This window comes from Hipposideros armiger, unplaced genomic scaffold (assembly GCF_001890085.2).
Source record: "Hipposideros armiger isolate ML-2016 unplaced genomic scaffold, ASM189008v1 scaffold_42, whole genome shotgun sequence".
NCBI lineage: Eukaryota > Metazoa > Chordata > Mammalia > Chiroptera > Hipposideridae > Hipposideros > Hipposideros armiger.
Genome location: NW_017731392.1, coordinates 3,661,630 through 3,688,756, shown reverse-complemented (window position 1 = coordinate 3,688,756; position 27,127 = coordinate 3,661,630). Strand labels below are relative to the sequence as shown.

General features: G+C 42.9%; 2 protein-coding genes and 1 pseudogene across 2 annotated transcripts in view; 2 read left to right on the top strand and 1 right to left on the bottom strand.

Annotated features, from left to right (window-relative positions):
- PDLIM1 (PDZ and LIM domain 1) overlaps positions 1-15,445 on the top strand; it is a 40,278-nt gene extending 24,833 nt beyond the window's left edge. Inside the window, exons 5-7 of the mRNA XM_019639129.1 lie at positions 7,346-7,497; positions 14,358-14,475; positions 14,913-15,445. Coding sequence (XP_019494674.1) covers positions 7,346-7,497; positions 14,358-14,475; positions 14,913-15,099 — 457 coding nt within the window. The 3' untranslated portion in view covers positions 15,100-15,445. The remainder of the gene's footprint in view (positions 1-7,345; positions 7,498-14,357; positions 14,476-14,912) is intronic.
- A 6,762-nt stretch (positions 15,446-22,207) lies between these two features.
- On the bottom strand, positions 22,208-22,608 carry LOC109380929 (40S ribosomal protein S12 pseudogene; annotated as a pseudogene).
- A 1,781-nt stretch (positions 22,609-24,389) lies between these two features.
- Positions 24,390-27,127, top strand: part of LOC109380905 (cytochrome P450 2C21-like) — a 23,417-nt gene continuing 20,679 nt past the window's right edge. Inside the window, exon 1 of the mRNA XM_019638986.1 lies at positions 24,390-24,645. Within this exon, the coding sequence (XP_019494531.1) occupies positions 24,478-24,645 (168 nt within the window). The 5' untranslated portion in view covers positions 24,390-24,477. The remainder of the gene's footprint in view (positions 24,646-27,127) is intronic.

The following is a 27,127-nucleotide window of genomic DNA, read 5'->3' as shown; positions in this document are numbered from 1 at the left end:
GTTACTACTGATTTTACCGCCCACGAGGAGCTTCACACCCATCACTTCAGAGTACCAGGGATTTCCCCTAAGAGGACGGAGCATGTAGGCAGACGTCCTGGAGAAGATTTTGCTGTGACTTAGGGTAACGTTCTTTCTTTCCCAGCATTGGGTTAAGGTCAGCCAACCAGTGCAGTTAATCACCTCCCTGATGTAGTGGTGGTCTCTTCGTGGAATAGTCAGTAGGCTCCCAACACAATAGTCCCAAGATACTGGTTCTTCTAAGTTGTGTTCTTAGGCAATCCCCCCCTATACTCATGAGGCAGATTTCTAAGCAGGTGCAGTGGAAATCAAGAGATGCATTGTTCTATTCAAATGATGTGAGGGATTATGTGAAGCCTGACTCATTCAGAACTGGATCAGAAGAAAACCTCCATCGTGAAGGTGGCTGCTTGCCTCTTCTCGCTAACCTTGCCCACAGCCCACAGAGAACTGGCTCTGGATTTGGGTGTTCCTCCCTCTTCTCCTGGGGCCCATAATTACTCCTCTGGTTTCTTATTACAGGCCCAACCTCTAGGCCTTTGAACACGAAAACTTAGGGAGCATTCTGGTCAGGCCCCCCTTCTACAAATGATTATGTAGCATTATTCCGAGTTGCATTTTTTTGTGAACATTAGGGTAACGCGGTTGGAGCAGCTTAGACATGAAGGATTTTTCTGAGTCAGCCTACATAAAAAATCAGGTACTAAAATCTCTTCTACATGGTTTTCAGTTAGCGCTTAACTTCCAGCATTTGGGGAAAGGATTTCTTAACGTTAATTAAACATATTATTTTGAGGTAATTGTAGCTTCACTTGTAGTTGTAGGAAAGAATTGAGAGATCCATACGTCCAGTTTCCCTCCATGGTAACATCTCGAAAACTGTAGCACAATATCAAAACTAGAATATTGACCTAATATGGTCAAGACACAGCCGTTTCCGTCTCCACCAAGACCCCTCAGGTTGCCCTTTTATGGCCACACCCACTTTCCTCCTATCCCTGCACCCTCCTTAACCCCTGGCACTCACTAATCTGCTCTCCATTTCTATAATTTTGTTATTTCAAGAGTTTTATATTAATGGAATCATACAGTACGTAACTTTCTGGGATTGGCCTTTTTTTTGGTCGGTATAATTCACTGGAGATTTATTTGATTTACTGTGATTTTTTAATGTATCACTAGTTCCTTTTTCTGTTCTAAGGGTTTATCTTTTTTTACTGTGGTAAAAAATACATTAAAAAAATATAGTTTTAACCATTTTTAAGTGTACAATACTGTAATTGTAACAACACACACATTGTTGTCCAACAGATCTCTAGAACTTTTTCATCTTGTAAATAAAACTAAAACTATACCCATTGTACAACTCCCCTTTTCCCCGTCTCCCAGCCCCTGGCAACCACCATTCTACTTTCTAAGAGTGACTACTTAACTACTGTAGACGCTACCTCATATGAGTGGAATATACAGTGTTTGTCTTTTTGTGACTGGTTTATTTCACTTAGCATAATGTTCTCAAGGTTCATTCATGTTGCAGCATGTGACAGGATTTCTTTTTTTTAAGACTGAATAATATTCCATTGCCTGTATCATTTTCTTTCTTTCTTTTTTTTTAACCTTCCCTTTTTTCTTTTTTTTTCTTTTTAAAGATTTTTATTGGGGAATTGGGGGGATGGGAACAGTGCTGGGAAATTGGGGGAAGAGGAACAGACAAGTTGCTGTCGTTTTGTTCTTCAGTCTAGTTGTGGAGGACGTTGCTTCACTGGCCCTAGTTGGCACCATCATTGCGCTCTTCCCGGGCGAGGCAGATCAGTTGCGGGCTTCTGGACGGCCGCTCATGGCGGCTCCTGGCCGCTCACGCTGGCTGCTGGCTACACACAGTAGCCCATGGCAACCCACTTCCACAGGGGCTGCAGCCTACACCGTCGACTCACGGCAGTCCAGCTCCAGGTTGAGCTGTTGTTTAGCATCTTAGCTGTGGAGGGCAGTGTCACTGGCCCTCATATGTGGGATCCGAACCAGGGCCCTCTGGCATCCCAAGCCAGTTCTTAACCATCGCGCCACTCGGCTGGCCCTCTTTTTTCTTTTTTTAAATTTTATTGGGGAACAGCCATGGTCATTGGTTACACATTGGTTTCATGCTACAATGGAATAGTTGACTCTTAAGGAGGGCGCAGCTCACAGTGGCCCATGCAGGGATTGAGCCAGCAACCTTGGGGTTTTCAGTACCATGCTTTCACCCACTGAGCTAACTGGTCACCCCTGTACTATTTTCTTTATCCATTAATTTGTTGATGGGCGTTTAGGTTTCTTCTACCTTTTGACTATTGTAAATAATGCTTCAGTGAACATCAGTGTGCAAATATCGCTTTGAAATCGTGATTTTAATTCTTTTGGGGATATACCCAAAACTGGGATTGCTGAGTCATATGGTAGTTCTATTTTTAATTTTTTGAGGAACCTCCATAGTGTTTTCCATAGGGCTGCAACATTTTACATTACTAACCAGCAGTACACAGGGTTCCATTATCTTCATCCTTGCCAACACTTGTTATTTTCTGTTTTGTGTTTGTTTTGTTTTGTTAGTGGCTGTCCTAATGAGTGGTTTTGATTTTCATTTTTCTGATGATTGGTGATGCTGGGCATCTTTTTTCATATGGTTCTTGGCCATTTGTGTGTCTTTTTGGAGAAGTGTCTATTCAAGTTCTTTGCCCATTTTTTTAAAATTGAGTTATTTTTGCTTTGTGTTGTAGAGGTGTAAGATATAAACTCTGGATAGTAACACCTTATCAAATATTATCGTTTGCAAATATTTTCTCCCATCTTGTTCATTGCCTTTTCACTCTGTTGATTGTTTTCTTTGTTGTGTAGAAGCTTTTTAGTTTGATGTAGTTCCATTTGTCTAATTTTGATTTTGTTTTCTGTGCTTTGGTGTCATTCAAGAAATCATTGCCACGACTGATATCATGAAGCGTTCTCCTATGTTTTCTTCTAGGATTTTTGTGGCTTCAGGTCTTACATTAAGTCCTTGATGCATTTTTAGCTAATTTTTATATATGGTGAGATAAAGGTCCAATTTCATTCTTTTGCCTACAGATATCCAGTTGTCTCATTACCATTTATTGAAGAGACCATCCTTTTGCATTGTATATTCTTGGCACCCTCATTGAAGATCATTTGACCATGGTTTATTTCTGGTACCAAAGTTTATTTCTGGGCTGTGTATTCTGTGCCATTGGTCTATATGTCTGTCTTTATGCAAGTACCATATTGTTTTGATTACTGTAGCTTTGTAATATCGTTTGACATCAGAAAATGTGATGCTTCCAGGTTTTGTTTTTCTTTCTCAAGATTGTTTTGGCTTTTGGAGTCCTTTGAGACTCCATATGAATTTTTGTTTTCTATTTTTGCAAAAAATGTCATTGGGATTTTGATGGGGATTGCATTGAATCTGTAGATCGCTTTGGGTATATGGACATTTTAACAATATTAACTCTTTCAATCCATGAACATGGACGTCTTCCTATTTATTTGTGTCTTTGCTGTGCTGATCCAGGTCCCAGAGCCATAGTTATGCTGTTCTCTGTCCTTGACCTCCTGACCTTCACCCCGGCTGCTCCTTTGATTTGGAACAGGCATGTGTTTCTCATAAGCTCTGCAGGCTCAGCCTCTGAAACCCTCCTCTGGGAGACAAGCTCAACAGGAGCTTCTTCCTGTGTCCTAAAGACTACCAGCATCCTTAAATGCCTGGCTATGTCACCTACCGAATCAGGCTGGGAGTGACCTGTCTGTGATATCCTTAGGGAGACAGACCTATGGTCAGCACCTAAAAGAGTGGGAGAAAATAAGTAATTTAAGTCATTGGCATACATTCAGCAACAAGTGCAACTCAGGAAGAAACAAGAACTAGGCAACACAAAGACTGAGTTATACTGGGTTGTCAGAAAAGTCATGATGCATTTTTGCAACGAAAAACAGAAAAAATACGTCATGACTTTTCCCACAACCCAATAGTTACTCCAAAGGAGTTGAATTTGGTTAAACTCTTGTATATTTTGTTATTAAAATTGTAAAGAATGGATTTAGAATAATTTTGTTACTTTTAGCATCCCACCCTCACAAGTTTTCCTCCTGGTGACTCAGTCATGCATAGTATATTTTTTGAAACTTTATCATTGTAGAATTCTTTCCTTCATTGCTGTTACTATATATAAAAATGACAATGCTTTTTAAATTCCATTTCTAATGCATGATTTTGTCCTAGAATTATTAAAAAAAATACCATGGTGTCATTTATTAATATCTTATAGTCTAACATCTAAGACTTAGACTTAGTGTCTTAGAATATTATTTTTGAATTAGGTGTATCAGTGCTTCAAATAAATTAATGGAAGTTTAAAGTGCTTTATAATTTATCAAGCAGAAGAAACATATCACCATTATTTGAGAATAAACAGTAAATTGGTGTTTTTTTTAAATCATGGAAATACTTTCCAAGGCTGTTTGCCGGAAGAATATGTAATGTCTTTGTGGTTTGGGCTCTGTCATTTTTAGCGTTCCCTTGGTGGCTTCCAGACATAACAACATACACCAAAGAAGGGGAAAAATTCTCAAGAACATTCCATGGTCTGATCTTGATTTTAAAATAGTTCTAAGTATAATAGGAAAAGGATTCATCAAAAATAATAAATTTATTACAGGGCAAACTCAGAACTCAAGTCTCCAAGAAAGAGGCATGTAACTCAAAGCACAGGGCTGAGTAGGTGGGCCAGAGGAAGACATGGTTTTTGGTTAAAACCACTCTTCAGGATGGCCTATTGCCTGCGGTGTGGGGATGGGAGACTCACACAGAGGGAGAGAGACAAAGGCAGGGAGCCATAGTCGCTATGGGTGGGGCAGGGGCAGCTGGCTTCCCTTCCCGCCTTTGCAGCCAGCACAAGTGACCAGCTGGACTCTTTTTTCTTAAATTTCAATCTTCTCTGGCAGCAGCAAAGCATATGTCACTCTTTGAGGGTCTAGTCTTCTATTGTGAGAACCTGATTGTAGTCAAAGGGAAAACCTGGAGCTCCAGCCGGGGACTTGAGTATATCAAATGCCCCAGGAAGTTGACCGGGAAAGAGAGAGAGGAGGCCCAGTTAACTTGGGGAGAATTACTCAGGGAAAACATATACCTCAGTTTTTTTTAAAAAATGGAATGTAAACTAATTACACACCGGTTGGGGTGGGAAGCGAGTGAGTAAAGGTAGTTTGTATAATTCATTGGCACTTGTAAAAGCAGCCTTCAGCCCTAAAGACAGAGTGGTTAGATTCCTTGAGAAAACTGTTGGTAGCCACTGCCTGCATCCTTAGCTGTCGTTCCTCAGAGCGGGCTTTCTGACCCTCCACTTAAAACAGCCAACCTCCCAGGAGGCCGCCTGGTGGGCTGGATGGCACGTAGCTTTGTTGCTCACAAACTACAATTTGTTTACATACAAACCTATCCATCTGCATCCATACATTGCATCGCTTTCTGGTATTTTCTCTTTGGCTCCCTGGGCACACTGTCTCTCTTCCCAAGAGGGTGGTGGCTTCTGAAAAAGCAGTGGAGGCTAAGAGGCAGGAGGTGAGCTTGGCTCAGGAGGCCGGGCCGCTCATTTCCCTGGCGCAGTCCTGGGAGGCCTCCCGCCCTAGCCGATCCCCTGTGACTCCACCCGAGTAGGGAAAGGGTGCAGCAGGGAGGAGAGAGGGACTTGACCCACTCTGCAGTTTTCATTCACATTCCTAATGTCTGCTGAGCCCTGACACTGTCCCAGGCACTGATTCAGACCCGGGAATATGGTGGTGAACAAGGCAGACCAAAGCCCTGCCCTCACGGGGTTTACTTTCTAGGGGGAGACAGACGATAAAGAGGCAGGTAAGGGTAATAAATAGGGAGAGAGGGGAACACATGGAGAAAGATGCAGAAGAGTAAGGAGATAGAGTGATGGGGGTGGGTAGGCTGTTTCAAGCGGGGGCTCTGAGGAGTGACATGAATGAACGGTGGGAGCCATGGGCTCTCTGGGGAGAGAGCGTTCTGGGCAGAGGAAGTGGTCGGTGCAAAGGCCCTGAGGCTGGTGGGTTTCAGAGGCAGCCTGAAGGCCGGTCTGACTAGAACAGGGTGAGACAGGGGTGGCAGGAGATGTGTTTGGAGAGGAAAGCAGAGTCACATGTTTTAGGGACTTTTTACTTTTAGTAGTGAATACTTACTCCAAAGGAGGTGGATTTGATTAAACTTGTATTTTGTTATTGAAACTGTAAATATTTGGTTCTAAGTCAGATGAGAACACTTTGAGCCACATCATGACATAGTCTGATTCTTGTGTTTAAAATACTACTCCGGCCTCTGGTCGAAAATAAGACTGGCCTGAGGCTGAGAATGGCATCCGAGGGCCGAGTTACAGAGCTGGTCAGTTGTGCTCGTACGCGATGGCGTGGCTTGGACATGTGGTGGAGGTGAGGGTGCTGAGAGCGGGTAGGACTCAGGATAGACTTCAGGTAAAGCTGATCGGGAGGAGCTACCTCCCTCTCTCCTCCTTCCTAAGACCGGGCAGCAAAACTCCTCCCCTGAAAATGGGCCCTGGGGGAAAAAGCCGCCTGTCTAGTCCTGTCTGGGGAACCCCAAAAGACAAGGAAGGTGTGGGAGACAGGGCCTGAGTGGAGGGCTCTGCCCCCTCCCTTGTGGTGGAATAGCACTTCACAGTTTATAAAGCACTTGTCATTTTCATCCTCACTTACCAACACTGTGAACAAGGCAGGGCAGATGCTGTTACCTGTGTGTTGTAGGTGAGACGACCAGAGCTGCTCGCCGTGAGAGAGATGACAGTTTATAGAGATGGAAAGCACTTTGATATCATCAGGAATAAAGACCACTGATTTCTGCTCTGGGAAAAGAACACACATGGCCTGTACTGAGGGGACCCAGCTGAGATTTTAGTGGTCAGGTTGTGGTTCACATTTTCCCTTTCCTAAATTTTCTTTTGACATAATGTCGTTTGTGTAATTTAAAAAGAAGCAAAACATTCCCATTCCATGGCATTAGGCCAAAAAGAAATTGAATTACTAAAACTATTTGGAAAAAGAGCTTCTGATTGCATTGAAGCAGCAGCCAGCTCTGACTACAGACACCTCACAATGTTGAGAGGAGGTCTGTGGCAGAGCTAAGGAGGTCTTCATCCATTGCCCTAATTTCTATCCACTCTTTGATTCAGGGGTGTCTTCCTTGGAAGGGGTGCCTGCTGAATTTTTTTTTTCTTTCTTTTTTTCTACTTCTGACATGTTCTAATAAATTTCCAAACATTCTTTACAGCTTAGAGCATCCTCAGCCTCCAAGTGGACTCGTCATTGACAAGGAATCTGAAGTTTACAAGATGCTGCAGGAGAAACAGGAATTAAATGAGCCCCCGAAACAGTCCACTTCATTCCTGGTTTTGCAGGAAATCCTGGAGTCTGAGGAGAAAGGTAATCAGCGTGTGGTCAGAGTGTCTTGTTTAAGGCCAGGTGTGAGGACCAGTCAGGGCTGAAACAAAGTGGACGGAGCCCCCATTAGGTGGAAAGAGCACAGTGTGCTTTGGAAGGCATGGCTTTCAAAATGCTAAAAGCGGGGAGAGAGAGAGAGAGAGAGACAGAGAGAGAGAAATATGAATGTGATCCCAGCCTCCTGTCTAGCTGGTTCCTGTCACCTGTGCATTAGGAGGCTGAGGTCATGGTGACCTTGACTGGTGGGATTCTGTTGGTCTGTCGCTTGGCAGTTTGTTTGGTTTGCGCCCACATAGCACGCCTCTGTGGTGGTTGACACGTGTGAATAGGTGAAGACCACGGGCAATGACAAGCAGAGTGAAAATGAATGAGCAGCACAGTGAAGCCAGGCACTGGGCTTTCACTTGGTGGCCATGCGTTTGCTCTTGCTCTAGGGTGGATGGCCTCCTGAGAGGCTCAGAGACCTAGTGTGGCCACGCCCTCTCCATGTGACCTTAGGCAAGTCTCTGAGCCTTCCCAGGCCTGTTTTGTCATCTGCCAGCCAGGAATAAAAATCCTTTCCTCTCAGACTGGTGTGAGGTTCAAATGTCATGAACTGCACTGAACACCCGTCACCGTGACGGGCACACTGTAGGTGCCTCATAACTATTATGAAGCTGGAAACCTCAGCAGGAGGCTCTAGGCCAGCCTCCGCTTGTCCACGGTGTGAGCGCATGCCCAAGGCACCGAGGGCCACCCCATGTGGCTCTGGAGGTCTCAGGAGATAGTCTTTACATTGTAGGCATCCTATACTGTATTTATTATGGTAATTTTTCTTTTTTCTTTTTTTTTCTTTTTTAAATTTTATTAAATTGATTGGGGTGACATTGGTTAGTAAAATTATATAGTTTTGAGTATACATTTCTATAATACGTCATCTATAGATTGCATTGCTTGTTTATCACCAGTCAGTTCTCTGTCCATCACCATATATTTGACCCGCTTTACCCTTTTCTACTTCCTCCCAACCCCCCTTTCCCTCTGGTAACCACCATACTGTTTTCTGTGTCTATGAGTTTTTATTTGTCTTGTTTGTTGCTTTCAGTTTTATAGCCCACATATGAGTGAAATCATATGATTCTCAACTTTTTCTGTCTTATTCCACTTAGCATGATGCTGCAAATAGCAGTATTTCATCTTTTCTTATGGCTGAGTAATATTCCATTGTGTGTATGTATCACATCTTCTTTATCCAGTCCTCTATCGGACGCTTTGTTTCTATATTTTGGCCATAATGCTGCAGTGAACATAGGGGTACATACATCTTTATGGAGAAATGTTTTCAGATTTTTTTTTGTTCTTTTTTTTTAAAGATTTTATTGGGGAATTGGGGAGGGGAACAGTGTTGGGGAATTGGGGAAGGGAACATTGTGTTTTTCCAGGACCTATCAGTTCCAAGTCAAGTTGTTGTCCTTCTATCTTAGTTGTGGAGGGCGCAGCTCAGCTCCAAGTCCAGTAGCCATTTTCAATCTTAGTTGTCGGGGGATGGGGGCGCAGCCCACCATCCCATGCAGGAGTCAAACCGGCAGCCTTGTTGTTAAGAGCATGCGCTCTCACCAGCTGAGCCATCCAGCCGCCCGTTGGCAGCTCAGTGGCAGCTCATTTCGGGCTCAGCTCACTGGCCCATGTGGGAATTGAATCGGCGACCCTGTTGCTCAGAGCTCGCTCTTTAACCAACTGCACCACCCGGCCGGCCCTATTATGGTAATTTTCAAGTGGAGAACAGCAAAACTATCTTAATTCAATGACAACAGTATATTATGAGAAAATCTTGACAGATGGGTGTGTTGAAAAAGGGATGCTTTCCCTCGTTCTCACAAAGGCGCCCTGAGAGCAGCAGCGCTCAGGCTCACTCACCTCCCAGGTGTTTACTCTCAGCACCTTTTGAGTCTCATGTTCAGCCGAGCTAGGAATGATTTTGCTGGAGGGTTGGGTCTCGTACTCCTTCCTGGCTCCTGTGATGCCCAGCCCTCCACACTCTGCCTTTGTCCCTTTCTCTGAGGCTCAGGTACTTCACAGGAGTTCAGCTTCCTACTTGTCTCTCTACGTCTCTCCAACATGTCCACCTGTGAAGAGAGAGTTGGGGCTTCTGGGAGGGACACCTGGAGCTTCTGATAGTCAGGCTGCTTCGGCCAGGCCCCGGAGGGACTGACTTGTCTGCTCAGCGGAGCCAGTGAGGCTCAGACCTGAGTGCCCCCTGGAAGGAAGAGTAACCCCCCTCTGCAAAGCGCCCAGCTGCAGAGTCAGCCTCCTGGGAGCCCTGCCCTGAGCTGAAAGTTCCCTGCTGACCACACCCAACACCCAGGCTTCTTCCCCGTGTGGGTGCGTTCTTTAGAGAAGTTGGCCATTTACAAGCACGGGAAATTAGGGAAAAAGTTCTTTTATGCTCAAAGGATATTATTGCTCTACCTGTAATTTCCCCCCGTGCTTGGAGTACCTGTGCCATTGAGAAGCAATGAGCCCTACTGTGTAATAAGTTCCAGTATGAGGTCCTCCTGACACTTGACTTGGGGGCCAACCCTAAAGGATGACAGTTTTGTCAAAACACAAGAAACCACAACTTACTCTACTCTGAGTAGTGAGCCCTTGAGTTAAGAGAGGAAGAGTCAGCCTATTCCAAAGTAGGACGTAGACACTGTAGAGGTCACCTAGACCGGGGGTCGGCAAACTTTTGAGACGGAAGCGCTGGCCAGGAGAAAGGGTCTTGTGTTCCTCATGCTTCATCTTGCCCTGGATCAAACTCCAAAATTTGCAGGGAGAAGGATGCATTTTTTTTTTAATACATTCTGGCGAAATAAATACATCTGACAAAAAATGTACCATCTTAACCATTTTTAAGTATACATACAATACAGCGGCATTAAGTACATTCATATTGTTGTTCTACCGTCACCACCATTCCCCACAGAACTCTTTATCTTGCAAAGCTGAAACTCCACCTCTGAAACACTAACTCCTGATTGCCTGCTCCCCCAACTGCTGGAAACCACCATTCTACTTTCTGTTTCCATGAGTTAGACTACCCCAAGTGCTTCACATGAGTGGACTCCTACAGTATTTATCATTCTGTGACTGGCTTATTTTCACTTAGCATAATGTCCTCAAGGTTCATTCATGTTGTAGCACGTGTCAGCATTTCCTTCCTTTTTAAGGCTGAATAATATTCTTTAATATGTATGTGCCACATCCTGTTTATCTGTTCATCCATCCACTGAAGGAGATTTTTAACAAGAGGAAACTTGAAGGGAGGCATGGACTGAGAAAACGCAGGGGCTCTGAGATAAGAAAGCTGGAGTCTTGCTCATTAAGTATCAACGCTCATTTTGGCTGGTGCCCGGTGTTCCAGGAGAATTCTGGTGGTCAAATCATGAGGACCACCAGGGGCTAGGTCAAGGACCATGAATTCGATTCTCTAGGCATGGTGGAGCCGTGGAAGGTGATTGAGCAGTGAAGTGGATGGAAAGAAAGCTGTGCTTTACTCAACTCATTTTCACTTTTTTTCCAGAAAGCTGTGAGCTTCAAGGTTCACTGGAAGAAGAGAAATTTCAAAATGTTTGTAGTTGCCCAGAGTCTCAAGGGAGCTGATCTTTTTACTGTAAGCTAGTTGAGAGGGAAAGAAGAAGTGAAATTTCTTTGCATTTTCGATGTTGACTAAATAAGTGAGAGAAGAAACTCGAGCCAGCAGGTGGCGCTGCAGGGCTGAACAAGCCCCAGCCAGGATGGCTTTAGCCAGCACACAGCCTCCTCTGCTCCTGTTGTGCCGTTTCATTGAGTTCACTTTTCTTTATTCCAAAATCAGTTGTGGATTCTCCTCGTATGAAGTGAGGCTTGCGTGTCTCTCCTTTCTTCTCTCCTTCCATCCTCTTGCACCTCCTGCCCTTTCCTGGAAATTTTTGTGCTGATTGAATGAGTTAGGTGAAAAACACAGCCCATCACATAAAAGACTCTGACCGCCTTGAGTTGGTTCTCTCAGCATAGTCTGTTTCCTTTCCAAGCTGTCCAGATATGCAGAGATGCTGCCATGTCCTTCTTCTCTCAGAGTGTAGGCAGACGAGGTGGCTCCAGCACCAACAGCCAGAAGATGAGGGAGCCCACTTGGGATGCTTGGCGGCACAAAGCTGCCCGCCCAGGCCCTTCTGAGTTCTCTATAGGGGACCAGGATCAGGGTGAGCTGAGGAAGGCATTCGCCTTGGGCGCAAGATTTAAGGGGGCACCCAAAAAAACTCAATAATCAAGACACAAATGATACTTCAATGCAATGTTTTCCAAAAAATCACATTTTTTTTGCAAAAAATATTAATACCAAAGAACAATCCATAATGAACAAAGTTGGGACTGTGGCTAAAGAGGCGGGGAGGAAGGTTTGGGGAGGCAAGGCGGTCCCTTGGGCTTGGGGATAACCAAAGCACCAAGGTGGTTTCCTTGATGCCCCTGCCGACGGGACAGCACCAGTCCTTCCCCAAGCCTGTCTGTTGAGCTCACAGCTGAAAATGGTGGAAACTGCAGAGCTTCCTCCTCGCTGCCCCTTCTCACATGGTGCCAGATGGACATCTGTTCATCAGCTCCTCAATGCAGGACATTCCCAGCCTTGCTGGGGGAAACCTGAGAGATTGTGTCATGAACACCCATGATGGGCCATTAAAATCCTAGGTTCCTTTGAAATACCTCCCCTCTTGTGGTCTCTATAAGGCAGCCAAGTATCCCACGCTAGCTCTCTCATCATATTAGTCAGCAGTGTTTTGCAGCAGCAAACGTGTTTCTTCCACCTGTTTCTCAAGGGCTGCTGCTCAGCAGTGGCTCAGCCGGGTTTGGCAGGGCTGGGCCTGGCTCCATGAGTCTTATTCTCGAGCCCAGAAGAGGGAGGCTCTCCAAGGGCTTGCTGTTCTTGTGGCGTAGGGCAGAAGCCCAGTGGGGACCAAACCACACGAGTGCACTTCGCGCCTTTGACTGAACTGGGCTCACGTCTGCTCACATCCCATTGGCCAAAGCAAGTCATGTGACTAAACCCAAAGTCTGTGGGATGGAGACGCACACTCCACCCAGAGTAAGATTTCTCAGCCCAAGTGCTGTTGACATTTTGGACCAGACATACCCCTGTGGTTGGGCTGTCCTGCGTGTTGTAGGACATTTAGCAGAATCCCTGGCCTCTACCCACTAGATGCCAGCACTCTCCTCTAGTTGCGACGATCAAAGCTGTTCCCTAGGATCACCTCCAGTAGAGAATCACTGACGTACTGGGAAGCATGCGAGGGTAGGGAGGGTATGGAGAATTGGACAAAATGTATTATCTGCCACACCTGGCCCATTATTTGAACACATCTCAGTTTTTGGTTCAGAAGCACCAGTCATCATACAGGGACTCGATTTCCAAAAGGACAGGAGAGCCAGGGTCCTCATTTGTCAGTCCCAGGATTGCTCACCATGGCTGTAATTATGAATGACACTGCCCTCACCCGCTCACTCCCCCACCTTACACAGAAAGCCATCTTTGTCACTCTTGTCCAGTGGCTCTCAAAGCGTGGTTCCCAGACCAGCAGATCAGCAGCACCGGCAGCACCTGAGAATGTGTTAGAAATGCACCTTCTTGGGCCCCAGCCCAGGCCTCGGGTGAGCCCAGCAATCTGTGTTGTCTGTAATAAGCCTTCTTGGTGATCTGATCCACAATGAAGGTTGAGAACAGCTGCTTTAGCCCAAAGAAGTGGTTTTTAACCAGGGGTCTAGGACGGGGTCTCCTGGGACCCCTGCACCTGGAGGTGCTCGTTCAGCGGGCCTAGGGTGCAGCCTGGTCTGTGACTTTTCTGGAATCTCTCCTGGTGCTCAGAATGCCCATAGATGCCTTTTTGGAACCACTGTTGCAGAGACTTCTCTAGCCGCTTGGGCCAAAGCCTGTTGGACTAAGGTAGGGACCATGACGCATTTGTCATTCGTTTCCATGTATTTCTTGAGCCTCTGTTGTTTGCTAAGCCCCATGCTAGGCTCTGTGGAGTATTGAAAAGTATATAAAATAGGGTTCTTGTGCTCCAGTCATTTGCAGCCCAGACAGAGACATGTGTAAATAGCTGACGAACATAAGAATACTGCTAGGGCACATCGTAGCCAAAAAAAAAAAAAAAAAGTGATGTGGAAACACACCCAGCCAATGACACAGCAATGATAGTAAAATTAGTAGCTTACCATAATTAATAGCTGCTGTGACACAGGGCTCTGAAGATGTGATGAACTGGGCTGCAGTCAGTTCAGCACCCAGAACTAGGAGCCTATTTTGTGTGCGTGAAGCTGACTGCAGGAAGGCTGCTTCCTATGCTCTGTAGCGGCTGGTTTTCCTCTGGCTGCTTGTGGCCTGCTCCACTGTAGTGATTTTGTTTTCCTTGTGAATTGGGTTTCTTTTGGCATCTAAGTGCACTGTCTTTTGAGGAACAGATTATTTATTTAATTTTTTAATTTCATCTGTGTAAGGCATCTTTAACTTCCTCTGTCAATGTTTGCATGTGTATTTAATCAAAATGTAATATGTGTTTTGAGGGCTGACCATGTGCCAGGTACTGTGGGAGGGCTTTATGTGCATTTTTTAATCGTTGTGTACCACTGCGAAGGGAAAAATGATGCCCTGTTTTATAGAAAAGGAAACCGGGGACCGGAGAGGTTAAGTAACTTGCCTAGGATCACACAGCAGTCAGGCCTGTTTGAATCCAGTGCCCAAGACCTTGCTGGAACATACGTATAAATTACTCTGAAAGAACTAAGTGATGCTTAAATTGCAATCTTGAACTTCCTGGCTAACCCAGGTGTTTTCCTTATTTTAGGGGATCCCAACAAGCCCTCAGGATTCAGAAGTGTGAAGGCTCCAGTCACCAAAGTGGCCGCATCTGTTGGAAATGCCCAGAAATTGCCCATGTGTGACAAATGTGGCACTGGTATTGTGTGAGTATCTGCCTTCCCCAGGCATTGGGGGAGCTGCGGGTTGGGGAAACCATGACAATATGGAAAGTGTGGGATGGTGCACATTTTGGGTGTGATGGGGAAAAAAATCCTACCTGAAAAATGGAGCAGAAAGACGTGGTAGGCTCTGTGTCCCAGAGCCACGTGGTGAAGGGTTTCCTTGGCCGTAGAACCCTTAGGACATGAACGTGTGAAACCAGAAAAAGCAGGGCTGCTCTGTGGAAGTGGGAGAGACTTCCGGAAAGTTTCAAGTGTCCTGTCTCTGGACTCCAGGAATGAGAGGCCCACTTGATGACTGGAGGCCCATTGGGAGGCTCCGATCTGCCCTTTGATGGGCCTCTTGGGAGAAGCCCCTGTCCCGGGTGCCACCTTCCTGTGCTCGTCACTAATGGCGCCACCTTCCTCCCTCCCCCCTGCAGTGGTGTGTTTGTGAAGCTGCGGGACCATCACCGCCACCCTGAGTGTTACGTGTGCACCGACTGTGGCACAAACCTGAAACAGAAGGGCCATTTCTTTGTGGAAGATCAAATCTACTGTGAAAAGCACGCCCGAGAGCGGGTCACACCACCCGAAGGCTACGACGTGGTCACCGTGTTCCCCAAGTGAACCAGCAGATCTGCACCCAACACTAATTCTCCAACCAGCCCCTGTTGTAACTTGTTCTCTGAATGCTCTGGCCCTCTCCTCTCTTGGAAGTGCTTGCTTCCTTTGGTTTTATCCCTGCTCATGAAATGTCGCTTCCCCCACCTTTGCTAACTGACTCACACTGGTGTATGATGCCGGCTTTTATAACTAATGGGAAATTGTTCCGTTCAGTGTCCCCATGCGAGCATCATGGTGTCTTCTCTCCTCAGTTCATCTCTGCTGCAAATGGACATCAGCCAACTTTGAACCAAACCGAATTTAATGTCTGACATTGATTTTGTTTTTATCCAATAAATTTATAAACTAAGGTGGTGTGGTGTCCTTTATCATATTGAATAATAATGGGTTAAAACTTTGGGGGTAATGGTTTAACCCCCACTGCCAGCTCTAAAGACTGGTGCTTGCCTGGGCAAGGGCTTAGAATCCACTCACGCAAGGGCTGTAATTGTTTTGCATTGCAAATTGTCCTTTCACTTTCTATTTTCTTTTTTTGCTCATTCTTCAATCTAAATGAAAGAAGAGATAAGGTGAAAATCAGTTTTTAGCCTATCAAAATAGTCTTCCTTTGCAGGCGCATGTCTGCAAAAGAAACTTTCTTATTCCTTATAAGTTCATCTGTAAAATAGGAGTTGAGCTAAATTATGGTCAAATTTTAAAACATGCAAACTCATTGCGTTCTGGTAATTGCAATATCCTAAAGTTCTACAAGATGGCATGCCTTCCCCTATGAAAGTGGAACCTTGGACCTGAGGGGATAGCTTTCCTAGAAATCTGATTTGTTTTTTTTTTTTTGCTTTATTGAAACAATGAACAAGAGCTTTTTCTCCTCCTTTTCTTACCAATGCTTGAAAGCCAAACAAAACATCTTATTTACTTTTTTTATACAAAAAAATGACAGTAAAATAAATGTGCTTTTAGTAATTTGTACTCATTTTTCTTAGTTTTTCTTCTAGAGCAATATAGACTTCCTTTCTTATAATCTTTCAAATATCCGACCTCATCTTTCTCTCTCTCTCTTTGCTCCTTTCTCCTGTGGACCTACACTTAGTTATTTCAACGTAATGTATAAAAGGGCTTCATGATTCTGAACTCCCCTGTTCTTTCTTATATAAATGCTTAATTCCCTCCAGACTTTGCAAACAGCTACGAGTCTGTGGTGATAGCTGTAATTCCTATGTATAAGAATTTAAAAGAGTAGCCTCTTTTAATGCTTTTCTTTTGCCTTGCAGATAGCTTTTAGTTACAGAATAGTACAAATAAAGGCAGAGCGTGTGGATGGGTATTTGGAAGAGCATTATTTAAATGAGCTACTATGGACCAGTTAATTGGGATTTGAGAGAAAAGTGATGTTTGGTTTTCTACATATTGACTTCTTGGTGATTTGGCACTTTTTCAGTGGATGTTTCTTTAGAGCTTTTAAAAATTAAATTGATAATGTAATCTGAAAGACAAAGTTACAGTGTATGACTTATTGCTTTAAAAAATATTTTCCACTATTTTCCTCACTCTTTGATCCTGTTTTTCCCTGAGCTAACCTACAATGGGACCTGCTTCTATATTTTCTAGAACCATTTTTATTATAAAGATCAGAGTTTTATTAACTCAATGAAGAAACTAATTGACAACATCGGGATTCTGAGCTCACCATGGATCCAAGCAAAGCCAAGATACTTTCTTCCTGAGCAATCATTCATGTTCTTGTCTCTTTCAAGTCTAAAATTTATCTAGACCTATCTGTGACATTTGGTGTTTTAACACTAAAATCTTGCCCAGAGCTCAGAGTCATCCATCTGGGAAAGACCCTGGGGACTTAGTCCCATCATTTTATTTTATGGATAAGGGAATTAACTCTCAGAAAGGGGAAGAAAAGATTTTTCAGGTCTTTTAGAAAACAAAAATAGAAAATAGAGCTATAACCGAAGTCTGCTGGCCTCCTGTCCAAGAGTTGATCTGCTCCACTCAAGGCTGAGTCTCCATAAAGCATCCTGGGAATTCCAAAGGACCGCCCACACCAGTCAGCAGCGGCCCAAGAGCCCTGATAAAGTGGTTCCATTTCCATGATGTTACCCTCTAATCAAAACTTCAGAGGGGCCGGCCGAGTGGCGCGATGGTTAAGAACTGGCTTGGGATGCCAGAGGGCCCCGGTTCGGATCCCACATATGAGGGCCAGTGACACTGCCCTCTACAGCTAAGATGCTGAACAACAGCTCAACCTGGAGCTGGGCTGCTGTGAGTCGCTGGTGACGGCGTAGGCTGCAGCCCCTGTGGCAGTGGGTTGCCATGGGCTACCGTGTATGGCCAGCAGCCAGCGTGAGCGGCCAGCAGCCACAGTGAGCGGCCGTTCAGAAGCCGGCGACTGATCTGCCTCGCCCGAGAAGAGCGCAATGATGGTGCCAACTTGGGCCAGTGAAGCAACGTCCTCCACAACTAGACTGAAGAACAAAACGACAGCAACTTGTCTGTTCCCCTTCCCCAATTCCCCAGCGCTGTTCCCATCCCCCCAATTCCCCAATAAAAATCTTTAGAAAACAAACAAACAACAAAAAAAAAACCTTCAGAGACCCAATCCTCAAACTACTCAGCTGACCTTATCCTGGGAAGCAGGAAGTAACACCCTGGAACAGAGGACATTTGGGTTTTGGGGGCTAGAGATACTTCGGGGGAAGTGATACTGGCAGGAATACACTGACTAGGGCTGGGTTTGGATGCTTTAGTAGGGACCTTGGCAGCCTCCTTGTAGCTGAGTTGGGGATGATTGGATATGTTGCTGTGGACTTTTCCTATGTGACCTATATTGTGAGTTTTTTTGTTTTGTTTTTTTATCATTTTTATCATGACTTTTGGTAAATGCTTTTTCTGCATCTATTGATATAATCATGAATTTTTATTCTTCATTCTGGTATTGTAGTGTATCACATTAGTCGATTTGTAGATGTTGAACCATCCTTGCATCCTTGGGATAAATCCCACCTGATCATGGTACAGATTCTTTTAATGTGATATTGAATTCAGTTTGTTAGTAATTTGTTGAAAATTTGTGCGTCTTTGTTCATCATTCTGGCTCCAGTATCAGGGTAATGCCGGTTTCGTGAAATGAGTTTGGAAGTTTCCCCTTGTACTCATTTTTTTTTTGGGGGGGGGAAGAGATTGAGAAGGATTGATGTTAATTCTTCTTTAAATATTTGATAGAAGTCACCAGTGAAGCCATATGGTCCTGGACTTCTGTTTTTTGGGAAATTTTTTTATTACTGATTCAATTTTCTTATTTGTTATTAGTCTGTTCAGATTTTTTTTTTCATGATTTAGTCTTGGTGGGTTCTATCTATGTTTCTAGGAATTTATCCATTTCTTCTAGGTTATCAAGTATGTTGACATTTCTTGCAAGGCAGATTTAGTAGTGATGAATTCCCTCAGTTTTGTAAAGGAAAGTTTTTATCGTCCCTTCATTTCTGAAGGATAGCTTTGCTCAGTAAAGTGTTCTTTGTTGGCAGTTCCTTTCTTTCAGTACTTTGAAGGTATCATCCCATTCTCCCCTGGTCTGCAAAGTCTCTGTTGAGAAATCTGCCGATAACATTTTCCTTTTATGAGAGAAATTTCTCTTGTTGCTTTTAAATCCTCTATTTGTTTTTTATTTTAAACAGCTTTATTTGTGTTTTGGAGAAGATTGCTTTGGATGAAATTTTGGGGTGACCTATCATGCCCTTGGATATCCAGATCTCTTCCTAGGTTTGAAAATTGTCAGCCATTATGTCTTTAAAGAAGCTCTCTACCCTTTTCCTCCTCTCTTCTCCTAGGACTCCAATGATGCATACATTATTTTCTTGATGGTATCCAATAAGTCTCATAGACTTTATTTCTTTTCATTGTTTCCTCTTTTTGCTCCTGTAAAATGATAATTCCAATTGATCTGTCTGCTAGCTCACAGATTCTTTCCTCTGGTTGTTTCAGTCTTGTGTTGAAACTATTGAATTCTTCACTTCAGTTATCGTATTCTTCAGATCAAAAATTTGTATTTGATTCTTTTTTATGTTTTCTATCTCTTTGTTAAACTTCTCATTTTGTTCTTTTTTTGTCTTCCTGATACCACTAAATTGTTTATCTGTATTCTCTTGTAGCTGTCTGAGAGTCTTTAGAATAATTGTTTGTAATTCTTTGTTGTGCAATTCCTAGACCACCGTTTCTTAGGGGCCAATTATGAGAGATTTACTGTAGTCCTTTGATGGGCTCATTTTCCCCTGATTCTTCATGATCCCTGGAGCCTTGCATAGGTATCTGAAGATTTGACAAAGCCGTCACTTCTTTTAGTCTTTTTCAGTAAGAAGACTTTCACCTGTGGGTGGGAGCATGCTGGCGTATGCTGTGACTCTAAGTCAAGTGGTGCAGGAGGTGAAGCGTGGGAGCATGTGGCAGCATTGTCTCTGGGAAGGCATAATGTCTCTTTGGCTCAAGCTACTGGGGGCCACAGCATTGACAATTCTGTGGACCTTGGTGAGCACTGCCAGGGGTCTACATTGCCCGCAAGGGCTGTAGGGGTCCTCAGCGGTGACTCCAGGTCTGTGGCTAGGGACCAGGACAGGCATCACGGGTGGCTATAGCTGGTGGTAAGCACACAGCTGTATGCGCCAGTTGTAGGTTCTATGTGGGGGCAGGGGCCAGGTGCAGATACATGTAGTGTGGAGGGGCCAGGGTAGGCAGCAAGGATCAGGCCCTCTAAGGACTCGCAGTTATGGAGGCCCTACTGGGGTGTACACCCTCCCCGCAGGTGTGTGCACTGCAATGAATGTCAGTGATGGGAGTTAGGTCGTGGGCATGCAGGCGCACAGCTGGAGAGGCTAGCTACAGGTGTGCATGATGATGCTGGCCAGTGACAGAAGACAGGGCCTGATCTGGGCCCACAGGCAGCTTCAAGAGCCCTGGCTGTCAGTGGCTCTCTCATGGCTGCACACCCTCCCTCCAGGCATGTACACTGCAGCAGAAACCAGAGATGGGGGTCGGGCGGGGGACAAGTGGGTGCTCAGCTGGAGGGGCTAGCTCCAAGTGTGTGCCCAGCAGCTGGTGTTAACTGGTGGTGGTGGTGGTGGTGGTGGTGTGTGTGTGTGTCTGTGCCTAGGCTGCCATCTTGCACTCACACAGCTGCAGAGGCCTGAGTTGGCTTCTGGTGTGGTTCTTGGATTCCAGCTGGGGTGGGAGCAAGAAGTGGGGAGGGACTCTAGCAGCCGGCATCAGCAAACGTGAATACCTGTGTGGCAAAAGCTGGTGTCATCGGCAGGGGGTCCAAGCTGGCTGTGCTGGCTACGTTGGTTCTGTCAGTGGTGAAATCTGCTGATTTGTCTACTGAGCAGGTCCCTGTGAACTGCAGTGGTTCCTGCTGTGTGCCTGCTATTAGTAGCCCCTGCTCTCCTTCCTTGTTCCTAGCCATCTCTATCCATCTCAGCTTTGCTGCTCTGGGTGGGATGAAACTGAAGCAGGACCTTTGGACTGTGACCCGAAAGGATGGAGAAGCTATTATAGTTGCTGACTCCACTATTCATTTTTGGGTGAGGGGACCTCTTTTGATCTCCCTCTTGGTGCTGAACAAGGCCAACTTGGGGGATAAAATGATTTTTAAAATGAACTTGTGCCTGTCCTCTACCTCCTCACAAATTAGAATCCTGGCCAGGGTACCTAGAAAGTAGATTTTGTATTCAAGTATTCCCATATTTCTTTGTTAAGGATTTTAATGGTCACCAAGAGCAAAGGGAAAGAGACTATGTGTCTTGGATTAATAGTCCTGTTTCTTTTTGAGCTTTGGTTGAGGGTTTCAGGTAAAAGAATGCTGCTTCCTTACCTTTAATGTCCTTATAATTAGAGGTAAAACAGGTTATCAAAAACTTTCACCATCTTTAAAGGAGCTTACGTCTGTGTAGCAGAGAGTTAAATATTAAAAGCAAGTGTTTCCTACACTCGGTATTACGGTAAAAATCTCTTCAGATTTAGGTGATCAAAAACATTTTGTATTTGAGGAAAGAAAGACCTTTCAACTAGTGGCTCTGATGTTAACCCATTGTGTAACTATATACTGAGGTCTTTGCCTCTTGGAGCCATTATTATTTATTGCTCTTAAAATAAGGAAGTAATGAAAGTCATCAGATGATTTCTAAGATCTATTCCAGTTCAATTATTTCTATGTTTTCTTCCTTCTATGAAGAGTAAAATGGCCAAGCATATGACATATGACCCCCAGAAAGGGTGCATAGACAGAGCTAAGACACAAGTTTCTCAGGCAAAGGGACTGCTCTGAAGAGAGTGAGACGGAATTACTTTTAAACAAGTCATCTATATATCTACACACACACATACATGTACATATACATATAGGAGTATATATAAAATTGTTTTAAACTCTGTTCTAGAACCTGAGGCAGTGTACATTGGATGAGGAATCGAACAGCTAATAATGGCATATCTTTGTAATCAAACTCTTTGAGTCTTTGGACCCTGGCCTCTTGAAGTCTAAAGTAAATTAAAAAGGTACAAACTTTTCTGAACTCTCGTTTTTATTTGTCCATGATGAAAACACTGACTCAGTAACTGTTTAATTTTAAATCATTTTCTCACTGCCAAAGTAAGACTGCAAGTTTAAAACTAATTACTCAACAAATGTTTCTGAAATATAATTAAATTGAAATACGTTCCAGTGCAGAGCTCACAAATTATAAAACCAGAGCTGGACTCCTTACCCTGCCTTAAAAATGGAAATTTCGGTGAATTCCTTCAGTTCTGATTCTCATTTTCCTCCTGTAAAATGGATAAGTAATACCCGTCTCATGAGTTGATTATGAGATTCAAATAATAAGATATTCACAAGAGTGCTTCATAAACTTCACAGAATTCTATAAATAAAAATAATTATTATTTTTTTAATTAAAGAAAGCAATTTATTTTTCTTTTATAAAGCACTTTAAGATTCTAGGCACTTTAAAAATCTAATAGTGGTTTTACAGACGACTACTCAAAGTTGGTTCTTTCATGTAATATAAAGTGGCATTTTTATTTTTATTTTTGAAAAATAAGAGCCAAGTTTATTTGTTCATTTCTTGCATTTGAAGTACTTTACTCCTCGATGACATCCTTGGCCTGAGACTCTTTCCAGAATCCTTAACCACCACACAACTGCAACCAACCACTTTACCGGGCTTTCCCTCTCTGTCAATTTCACAGAGGCCCACCCATTCCCCTAGCTTCTTGCTGTCATCAACCTTAGTTAGGTTGATTTGGTGTCCAGCACAGAGGGCTTCCACCAACTTGACGTTACATAAGTTCATCGCAGTTGGATGCAAGCACACAAAGATGGGCTTGGCGCTTGTCTAAGGCCTTGGCAGCTTCACAAATTCCGCGTGCTAGGCCGTTGTGGATGAGGCACATCCACACCCTTGGTAAAGCAGTATTAACATCCATTACACCTCCAGCAGCATTGCCTTCCTGGGCCATGGCGGTGGGTTATGGGTGGAGCCGAATCCTGAATGCATCCAAGCCTCTGCCTCCGTGCTACTCCACGGTGGCAAGGAAAGAGCGGCATTTTTATTTTATTACACTTAGAAGCTGATCTAAATATGTATGTTCTTGTCTGTGAAATCTGGACATAGTAGTCTTTCCAGACTGAGGTATTTATGATGTAGTTAGTTCCACCCTAAGCCTGACTACCTGGTGACTACTAATTATCCTTACTTCTCTGCTGCTACAGAAGCTGTGGAGGAAGCTCTTCTCTCTCAGAACCTGCTTGCTGACTTCCTCTGAGATTGACACTTCCTGCTGCAGGACTGAGCACATTTCATTACAGCAGCGTAGAAGACTAAACCATTGGGAGTCCTGTGTTGGGCTCCATATCTGCATGGCTCCTAAGATGGGGTCTTCTTGCCCTCCAGGCTGCTGTTGTATTGGCACTCATTTCTTCTTTTCTTAAATTATAATTAGCATACGTGATGTGTCAGATGTCCTGGATTCAAATTCCAGCCCTATTCTTTATTAACTGGACAGAGAGGCATCTGAATCTTTTCAAAATAACTCAGCCTCAACTTTTCTATTATAAAGCATGTTGTGAAGTTCTTTAAGTGAGCTAACAGGGTGGAAAATATCTGGCACAGTAGAGCCACTAAAATATTTCTTCATTCCCTCTTGTGGTGTTGGTAATGTTTGTTGTATTGTTGTGGCTATTTTATGAAATTAGGCTACTTAAATATTTTAAAAATCCTGTTTATTTTTTATAAATGTTATCTAAAATAATATTTAAATTTATCCAAAACAAATGTTATTGATGTACTTGCTAGCCTTGAAGAACCTTCTAGAACTATTGTCTATACCACTTAACTTTGTTGTTTTCATCATTATTATTTTGCACTTAATTTTTAATACACAGAATTCACTTTTAGTGTTCATATTTATTTGGTTCATACTGGTATATTTTATTTGGTTCATATGGGCAGTATATTCAGGAGGTGCATCTTTTATTATTTTTTTAAACATTTAAAAAATTTTTTCAGTTACAGTTGACATACAATATTATATTAGTTTCAGGTGTACAACACAGTGATTAGAGATTTATATAATTTATGAAGTGATCACCCCAATAAATCTCATACTCATCTGACACCATACATAGTTATTACAATATTATTGACTATATTCCCTATGCTATGCTTTACATCCCATGACTATTTTATAACTACCAATTTGTACTTTTTAATCCCTTTCCCTTTTTCACCTCCCTCCCCCGCCATGTCTCTTCTGTCTGGCCACCATAAAAATGTTCTCTGTATCTATGAGTTTGTTTTTGTTTTGTTTATTTTGTTCTTTAGAGTCCACATATAAGTGAAAGCATATAAAGTGAGTTATTTTTTAGTTATGGTTTCCACTGAAAACTTAGATATTTATCAATACTAAGGCGACTATTTTTTAAAATTAAATTTATTGGGGTAACATTGGTTAATAACATTATATAAATTTCAGCTCTACAACTTTATACTATGACAACTGTATACTTTATTGTGTGCTCACCACCAAAATCTAGTCTTTCTGTCACCATATATGTGACCCCCCTTTACCCTCTTCACCCTCTCCTCACCCTCCTTCTCCTCTGGCAATCATCATTCTGTTGTTGGTATCTAAGATGGGTTTGTTTGCTTTGATTTGTTTGTTTTGGTGTTAATCTCTGCCAATATCCCAAAGTACACTGAAGATAAAAACATATTAACCCAAAAGTTCAAAAACAGTGCATGTTTGGTGATCAGCTTGTACTTAACTATAAAATCATTGGATTATTAGCTTACAATTGCCTTTACACAGAGTACATCTCTGTATACAATGGATCCCTTCACAGTCCTGATAATTTGTCTTTCTTGTTTGACTCTCCTTTTTCTGTGGAACCGAAGCTATGCCAAAGGGAAGCTGCCACCTGGCCCCACTCCCCTCCCAATCATTGGAAATATGCTACAGCTAAATCTTAAGAACACCACCGAATCCCTTAACAAGGTAAAGTATGATTAATTTTCTTCCAATTGTTGGCAATGAATAGATAAGACAGCCCTATATCTAAATAAAATATGGCCCCAGACACCACGTTTTAAAGAAGTGGTTTTAAAAGGAAGCATCCATTGGATACCCAGACGTGATTTTAAATGGTGTACAGCTAAAAGGCTGCCAGAAGAGAATGAGATCCATGAGACGATTGTGGAAATTGCCAAAAATAGGAACTACCTGTCCATATTGTGATCTAGGTCCCCTTTTTAGTAATTATCCTTTGGTGAACTCTAATGGTAATGAAACTGCTTTTAATTTTTAAAATATTTACTGATTACAGAGGTACAACACTAAAATTTTCTTAAAAGTACACATTGATGTGAAGTTGAGGAAATAACTAAACGTTAGGGAACTTTCACAGTTTCTAAATATCATATGCGCTCAATGAATGAATGAATAAGTGCTCTACTCTTATCTACTTATATAGCAATAGCTCTTTAAATCTGGACAGAATTATCTGAACTCTGTCTTCCCTGAGATGGCTAGTTATCAGACAACGGCCTCTGGAAGCCCCTTCTTGTGTTTTCGGCTCTGGATTGGAAAAGATTGTGTCAGCACCCCAGTGCATCCATTTGTTAAATCACAGTTTTCGGGCAAGTTTTAAAAATAACTCTGAGCTTTAACTACCATTTCTTTAAAAAGTGGATAATATTTATTTTGCACAAGTTATTAGTATATCGTATATTCAACAAGTTGTCGAATGCCTACTCGGTGTTAGGCACTATGTTAGATGCTGGGGATTTTCAATGGTGAATGATAAAAGACCGTAGTATTATGGCATTTATAGTCTAAAGGGTAGGCATATAGTTGTGAAATAATCATACAAATAAGTGTATGATTACAAGCCATGTATCAGGGACACAGTAGAAAGAGAGCACATAGCTTGGAGGACCAGAGGTGGGAGGAACAGTCAGCAAAGGGTTCTCTGAGGAAGTGAAGTTGGAGCTGAGATCTAAAGAAGGATTAGACACTAGCCAGACACAAACCAGATAAAAGTTTGTTCCAGGCTTTTTTCAAACGGGAGGAGAATTACTTGTTGGAGTACCTGAAAAAGGACCAATTTGGTTGTAACCCAGAGAGTAAGTAAAAACACGGTGTGAGATGAGATTGGAGAGATAAACAGGGGCCAGAACATGTAGGTCTTACAAGGATTTTAAGGATATTGGTCTTTTGGATGAGAGCTACGTGATGCCATAAAGTGCTTAAAGGAGTGTCATGTTAACATTTGTCTGTGAAAAGATCACTCTGGGATCTTTATGGAGAATGAATTGTCAAATAGCAGAAGGACTCCAACACTGGACACGATGAAAGAGTATGAGTCCTATATCATTTAATAAGCTGAATAGGCTGCCGTGAGAGAAAGACCCCAATAATACGATGGCTTAAAGAAGATAAGAGTTTCTTTCAATTTCACATAATGATGGAGAGATGAGTGCCGGTGGGCTGCCTCTGTTCCATGCGATCTTTCAGAGAACCGGTTTTTCTTGGTCTGGTAGTTTACCATCCTGTGTCCCTAAGCTATTGTTCTCATTGCATGGTCCCAGCAGGGCCATCTCCATGCTAACATTTCAACCCATGGGTAGGGGGAGAAACGGAGAGCATGCTGTTACCATTTATGCAACAGTGTAGGATTTGCACACATCACTTCTGCTAACATCAGGTCATGGAAATTTATTCTCATGGCCACATAAGGAAGCAGGGAAATGTCTGTGACTACACTGCCATGTCTTTATGTATTATTAAAATGTAGAGGTCTCTGGTGCTAAAAACAACATGTAGAGAATGGATGATGAGGGACAATTATTAGTCTACACGTAGGTCAAGATGGAGGAACTTCCCTTAAACAGGAGGAGAAACATGTCATTTATTGTACCTATAGGGAAGAAGAAGAAATTTGGAGCAATTATACATTTGGCAGAAAAAAATTAATAAAATAATATGCATAACATTTATGATACAGCCCCATTCACATAGTAGAAACTGAATAAAGGATAACTATTGAGTTGATCATAATAACAATATTACTAATAATATAATGATGATTACCATTTAAGTAATGTGATTTATTATTAAATTACTGGGTTTAGACATTGAATTAAATTTTTTTTTTATTTGATGACTTTTTTATTTTTTCCAAAACATGTACTTTTTCTTTCTTTCTTTTTTTAATTTAAGGATAGTTGGTAAACAGTATTATATTAGTTGTATTAGTTTCAGGTGGAAATCTTTTTTTTTTTTACAGTGGGGGTCAGGAGTATAGAGCTTTTTTTTTTTAGATTTTTTCTTTTTAATTGGGGAATTGGGGGATGGGAACAGCGCTGGGGAATTGGGGGAAGGGGAATAGACAAGTTGCTGTCGTTTTGTTCTTCAATCTAGTTGTGGAGGACGTTGCTTCACTGGCCCAAGTTGGCACCATCATTGCGCTCTTCCCAGG